The sequence below is a fragment of the Motacilla alba genome, chromosome 3, assembly GCF_015832195.1.
Source record: "Motacilla alba alba isolate MOTALB_02 chromosome 3, Motacilla_alba_V1.0_pri, whole genome shotgun sequence".
Classification (NCBI taxonomy): Eukaryota; Metazoa; Chordata; class Aves; order Passeriformes; family Motacillidae; genus Motacilla; species Motacilla alba.
In genome coordinates, this window is record NC_052018.1 from 3,926,549 (window position 1) to 3,932,497 (window position 5,949).

Below are 5,949 nucleotides of genomic sequence, written 5' to 3' on the forward strand. Positions count from 1 at the left end.
TGAGCCGTGATGATGCTTGGCCACCCTCCTGCCAAGGGCAGTACCCGGCCTTTGGGACGGAGGAGGAGGCGGGGGGGGTTGGTGGCATTTCAGGACCACTGCCGTCCCGTAAACAGATGTGACGTTTGTTTGGGAAAGTGTCTCTGAAAGGCGTGACAAGAGCTGTGGTTAAGCCGGGGCGGGGGTGGCAGCCACAGCGGGGTCCCCTGCGAGCGGCTCACGGTCCCCCCTGCGCGGGGCTGTCGCACTGTCCCCGCCAGCCGGGCTCTCCACAGCATCCCCTGGGTTTTCCTTGCGCTGGGGTGTCCTGAGAGGTGTCTGCGGGCAGAGGGGTGCAGAGGGGTCCCAGAGCGGGGACTCCAAGGCTCCCCAGAGAGAGGAGGTCCAGGATCTGTCCCCCAGGAGGGCGGAGGGTCCATCCCTCCCCCCGCGTAGCTCCAGGAGGGGTTGATGCTCGGGATTCCCCCCTTTTGCTGGACCAGGGGAGGGCTGGAGCGGCAAGCCCGGGGGTAGCATCCCCCTCTCCATCCCCAGCCCCCCCAGACGGGTAGGAAGGGGGCGGGAGGAGGAGATGCCGTCCCGAGACGTCTCCTGGCTCGCAGGGAGCCTCGTCCCCCCCCTCCCGGCCATCCACCCCTCCCAAACCACCCCGGCCCCAAAAATTCGAGGGTGCAGCCTTGGTTGGGACCCCGCTTTCCCTTCTCAATGTCACCGGCTGCTCTAACACAAGCCAGGGACAGCCTAGAGATACCCAGAGATAGATACCGATGGATAGATACCTATAGATACCTATAGATAGATACCTATAGCTGATCCATACCGCCCGCAGATGCCACCCAGCCGTAGGCACCGGAATTTTTGGAGCCGATTTCTCCCCTCTCCGCTGTCCCGGGGATGGCCGATCCCTTCCCAGAGTCTGTAACTCTCAATTCTCCCCAGCCCCCTCCTCCAGACCCTTCCCGGCTGTAGGCAAAGCAAGGAATAAATAAAAGAATTAGAGTAATACTAATAAAAACCCCGAATACTCCCAAGTGCCCAATACGCAGCAGCCGCCGTCCGCATTTATCCCTTTTGTCCTGCTAAAACCACATTTCCCCTGCTATTTTCCCCCCTATTTTAACGACTTTTCTCTATGATTGTTTTAAAAATTCAACTTTTAGCACAGATAAAAATTTAAATTAACTTTCTCCCCTATTCCCCTCCTCCCCCCGCCCCATTCCTGTTCCTAAAGGGTTTTTCAGTGATTTTTTTGGTTTTTTTGGAGGGGAAGTTTGGTTTTTTTTCCCCCATGCATCAACACCCGGAGCTTTAACTCTAAAATCACGGCGGAACTATGTTCGATACGGGGAAATTAGAAAAAGCAAAACAAAAAAAACTCTAAAAAACAGGCATCGTCTCGACAGTTTTTCCTGCCTGGGGCAGAAGCAGAGGCTGGAAAGGAGAGAGGCAAGGCCAAAGTTTGCTCCCCTGGGTTATTTTCACACAGATTTCGTTAATCGCAAGGGGGGAAAAAAGCTCCACCGCGTGCAGAACAGAGTTAGAACAGAGTTTTGGGTTTGATTTGTTTTGTTTTGTTTTGTTTTTGTCGCTGCGCTTTGCTGTGTCCCATCTGCTTTTTTTCCGGGAGAAATTGTGTCCTAAATCCATCCTCTCCCTGCCGGCTGTTGGGTCGCGCCAGACTGGGCTCGGTGCGGTTCCTCACATCCCCGAATTTCGGGATGCGCGTCCCCCCGATTCCCGGCTCCGCCGACCGATAATTCCCCAAAAAAAAAAAAAAAAAAAAAAAAAAAAAAAAAAAAAAAGAGGCTGGATCCGGCCACACGCACGCGAAACAATCCACGGGAATTGCTTTTGTGCCTTTTTTCCCGCAAGTAGCAAAGCCAAAACAGGTCCTTGAAATCTTCTCTGCTCCTGGTATTGATGCTCTGCTGCTTGGGCGGGTTTAATCAGTTTAAATGGCATTTTCGCTTTTTGTGTCTTTTTAAAAATTTTTTTAAATTTCTTTTTAGTGAGGAAAGAGCTGCTTTTCTGTAGGAATTCAACGAATCTTTAGGAAATCCCTGCTATGGGAGAGAAAACCGTCAGGGATTTTGCAAAGGAAGGAAAGAAGAGTGTCCCGAACCCGGCACATCTGGATAGGCGCTGCTTCAGAGAACGGATAACAAAAGAGACATCAACATATTTAATTCTCCTTTCTTTGCCTGTGTGCTGCTAGCCCCGTGTTCATAAGCATATTTTTATATATACACGTATTCATACATACTTTTAAATATATGCATTTACATGTTTAGATATTATATATTAATTATTAGACATTATAGTTTATACGCTATATTTCCATTTTTATATATTTCATAATTGACACATATACAAAACAATACCACAGGGCGTTATAAATTATAAACACTAAATTATTTTGGTATGACAGTGCATCTATGTTTGCATGTAACACACGTTCCTGTGAATTATAACATACATTAAGTCCCGTTTATACTTAATTTTTCTATCGATCTGCATAAAATTACACACCTTTTATTAATTACAAATTGCAATATTTGCAATTTGTGTGTAATTTCACACCTTTTATGATTACATATCTGAAAGTACAAACACACACAGTGATACCGTTGCTGATGTTTATTTCTTACGTATTTCTGTGCCTGTAATTTTATTTCCATACGGGGCTATAAATATTTTCATCCCGCTATTTGGGGTGATCTCCAACTGAGTTTTCCCACTTTTTTGGGGTTCGGGGAGTCCCTGTGCCCCCTGGATATTCCAGAATAACGTGAGGGCAGAGGATGAGGGGATCCCACATCCCCGGGGATTCATTCCCAGCCCTGGAGCACCCCCTCACCTTCCATCCTCCTTCAATAAATCTCTTCCCCCATCCCCTCTTCCCCCCCACCTCGTCTCTTTCATGCGGAGATTTGAAATTTTAATTCAGTATTTTTATTTCCAAGCACCAAAATCCGCTGACATCTCTCCCCCTTCCCACAGACTTAGGGTAGGAGCCCCAAATTTCCACGAGAAGCTGCACAGCGTGGGAAATGTTAATGGTGTGAGAGTTATTCCCGGGAAACAGGGCAGTGGGACCCCCCCGATGTCTGGAGAGGCTCCAGGGTGAGACGAGCCCCTGGGGAGGGGGGGCTGTGGATGGGGGGGCTGAACCCCACGTGGAACTGGGACCCCGAATTGCAGAGGGGTGCAGCACCCCCGCTGCACTTCATCATTACCCTTAAACCCGTCACAGCATGGAGGGACAGGAAAGGGCTGTCCAGCTGGGGGGGAGCACCCCCAAAGTGGCTGGGATAGAGAGACCAGCTGCCACCTCCTCACTCAACAACTTGGGATCGCGATTTGGGGCAGAAGCACGGAAAAATCCCCCTTGTGCAGTATCGCCAACGAAAGGGGTTGACTCCAGCGGGATTGGGTGGTTGGGGGGTGTCTGTACCCCTCAGAAAATCCCTCTGATTTTTTTCTGGGAGCTGGACACGGGCATCCCTGAGGCGCACAGGGACGCGAGGCTGCCCAGCTGGTGGGGCCATGCCCATGGGACTGGTTTGATTTTATTATTTTATTTTATTCTTTTTTTTTAATTGTTTTTTTCCTCCACACAGCCATGAAACCTGGCGCCCGGTTGATGGTGCAACAGATACCGGCCACCCCCTTCACCCCCCCCTTCCCTCCCATCGCCGCCCACTTCCACGTGACGTGGGAAAACCAGTCAGCGAGTGGGACTGGGCAGCCTGGCCATACTGGGGAGCCCCTAATCCCCCCCAAGGAAGCAGGAGCCGGGCATCTCTGAGCCCTCTGCCTTCCCCACAGCGAGGGGGAGGGGGGGTTCCTGCCCCACGGCCTCGCCCCCTCCACCCCTGTGCCCCCCCCCAGCACTGAAGGTGGGTAGCGCTTCTCTGTCCCCTCGCTCCTCTTCCTCGCTGTCACGCCGGGACCCCAGTGACCTCCCCGAAAGCTTCCTCCTATTGTCTCCTCGGGCTTGAAAAGTGACTCGATTTTGCTTTTTTTTTTTTTGGTCAATTTTTTTTTATTATTATCACCACTATTTGTAAGGGAAGAGGGGAACCCGCTCCTTGTTCCCCTCCTGTGAATCCTGCTTGCTCCTCGCTAGGGAATCCTGTGGAAAAGCTCCATCCTAGGCCGGTTACACGCCAACCATTCCCTGGGGGTCAGGGGGACACAGACCTCCCTTAAAGCCCCTTCTTCCCGGCTCGCTTCCATCCTTACCCCTTCCCAGCGCTGCCTCCGGCTTCTCTCCCTTTCCTCGGCCGCCTACCCGTCTCCCGCTGTCCTCCCAGGGTATCAGCCCTTATCTGCTGGTTATCTCTTCTGCTGCTAAATTCAGCCCAGCGGAGGGGTTCAGCCAGGGGAATCTGTTGGTTAAACCTAAAGCAGTCCCAAGAGCTCACTCTCCGGCCATAATTCCCGCCCCCCCGCACCTCATCCAGCTCTTCTCCCGGTGTGAGGTGGCTTTCACGGAATCCTATAATTCCAGAATGGTTTGGGTTAGAAAATACCCATAAAGGCTCATCCAGTTCTGACCCCCCCGTCCTGGGCAGGGACACTTTCCACCAGACCGGGTTGTTCCAAGCCCTGTCCAAGAGGCTCCCTCCATGATTTGTAGAGAATCTCACATTTCAACTCATCTCACCCCCTCCCCGGATCTTCCTTGGGAAAGGGGTTTCACCCTGACCCCTTTCCACAAGTGGGTTTTGGGGTCTTGCCATTGCAAGCCACGCACAAGGCCCCAATGGCATTCCAAGGCCCAAACTCACTCCAAATTCCCACAAATTTCCCCAAATTCGAAACCAACCCAACATGAGGTAAAGCACCCCTTTCCCCCACCCCGTCCCACGACTCTGGGACATTCCTCCCCACCAGGACCTACAGCATTCCCAGTCCCCAGTGGGTCACCCCACGGTGCTTCCCGCCTCTCCCACTTCCGCACACGGGAAAAACGGGGGAGAGGGACAGAAAACACCTGGGAGAGGGAGTTTTGTGGGCGCTGCCTGAGCTCTGCTCCCCACTTTGGGCAGCACGAATGGGGCTGCAGTGGTCACGTCCCCCCCTCTCCTTTAAGCCCCCTCGGTCACGCGTGGCCGGGCTTTAGGGGGTGCGGACACGCCCGGGGCAGGCGAGGGGTGGGAGTGTCGAGCCATCCTTTCCCCTTTCCCTCTTTCCCCCCTACTTTTCCCTAATTTAACTCCCCCCCCCAACTCAGCCCTCCTCAGCCGCCTCCCGCCGCCCACATCAAACGCCGGCCCCGGGGGCCATTAACAACTTAAAGCACCGATCGTACCTGCGGGACAAAGGTTTTTTGCTCCGGGCCAGAGGAGAGAGCATCGCTGTCTCTCACCTTCCCGGCTGTGTCCCCCCCTTCCTTTCACCTCCCCCCCTTCTCTAACCTCCTTATCTCCCCGCCCGGGGGGGTCCCGGCCCGGCCGCCGCCGCATCCCGCATCCCGGCAGCATCTCCCCCTGCTCCCCCTGCCCTCCCGGGGGGTGTTGGAAGGGGCGGGCGGGGGGGGAAGGAGGGAGGAGGAGACTGACCGAGGGTTTTAAACAGCCCAGCCTCATGGTGGAGGGCGGGGGGGGGGGGGACGGGAGGTGATGGATGGAGCCCGGTGGGAGCAGCTAAATCCAGGCGGGAGCTAAACTTCCCCTCCGGAGGGACCTGGACTTCTTGCTCGGGGTCTGCAAGAGGCGGCGGGACCTGCTGAAGGTGGGGAAGGTGGGCGGTGGGGAAGCGAGGGGGGAGGGGGGGTGGTCGGAGGAAAATCGCATCGCTGGTGGTGTTTTGGTTTTGGCTGGAAGGCTGCGCCCACGCGAGACCGCTCCGGGGAAAAGTGGAGCCGAGGGTTTTCCACGCGCTCCCCATCGCTCTGGATCGCGGCCGGGGAGCCGGCTGGGCTTTGGGGAGGCCCCGCACGAG

At 54.5% G+C, this 5,949-nt stretch overlaps 1 protein-coding gene across 3 annotated transcripts; it reads right to left on the reverse strand.

The window, feature by feature from the left end:
* Positions 1–675: 675 nt before the first annotated feature.
* LOC119699520 lies at positions 676–5,718 on the reverse strand. Of its 3 annotated transcripts, XM_038133153.1 has the most exons (3): positions 5,318–5,718; positions 4,246–4,501; positions 676–963 (listed from the first exon to the last, which is right to left on the reverse strand). In XM_038133153.1, exons 1-3 carry the CDS (start codon positions 5,592–5,594, stop codon positions 804–806), a joined length of 693 nt encoding a protein of 230 aa, XP_037989081.1. In that variant the 5' UTR covers positions 5,595–5,718; the 3' UTR covers positions 676–803. The 3 variants fall into 3 exon arrangements, 1 of the variants encoding a protein (XP_037989081.1); XR_005256457.1 differs by lacking the exon at positions 676–963 and having other exon boundaries at positions 3,906–4,391; positions 5,424–5,718; XR_005256456.1 differs by lacking the exon at positions 676–963 and having other exon boundaries at positions 3,906–4,391.
* Positions 5,719–5,949: the final 231 nt, after the last annotated feature.

Excerpts from the sequence above, each read along its gene's own strand:
- LOC119699520 (XM_038133153.1), bottom strand. The coding sequence starts at position 5,594 with ATGAGGCTGGGCTGTTTAAAACCCTCGGTCAGTCTCCTCCTCCCTCCT. Across the intron at positions 4,502-5,317 it reads AAAAAACCTTTGTCCCGCAG|GATTCCGTGAAAGCCACCTC; the intron begins GTACGATCGGTG and ends CTGGAATTATAG. Across the intron at positions 964-4,245 it reads GGAGGCAGCGCTGGGAAGGG|CCGGGAAGGGTCTGGAGGAG; the intron begins GTAAGGATGGAA and ends CTTTGCCTACAG.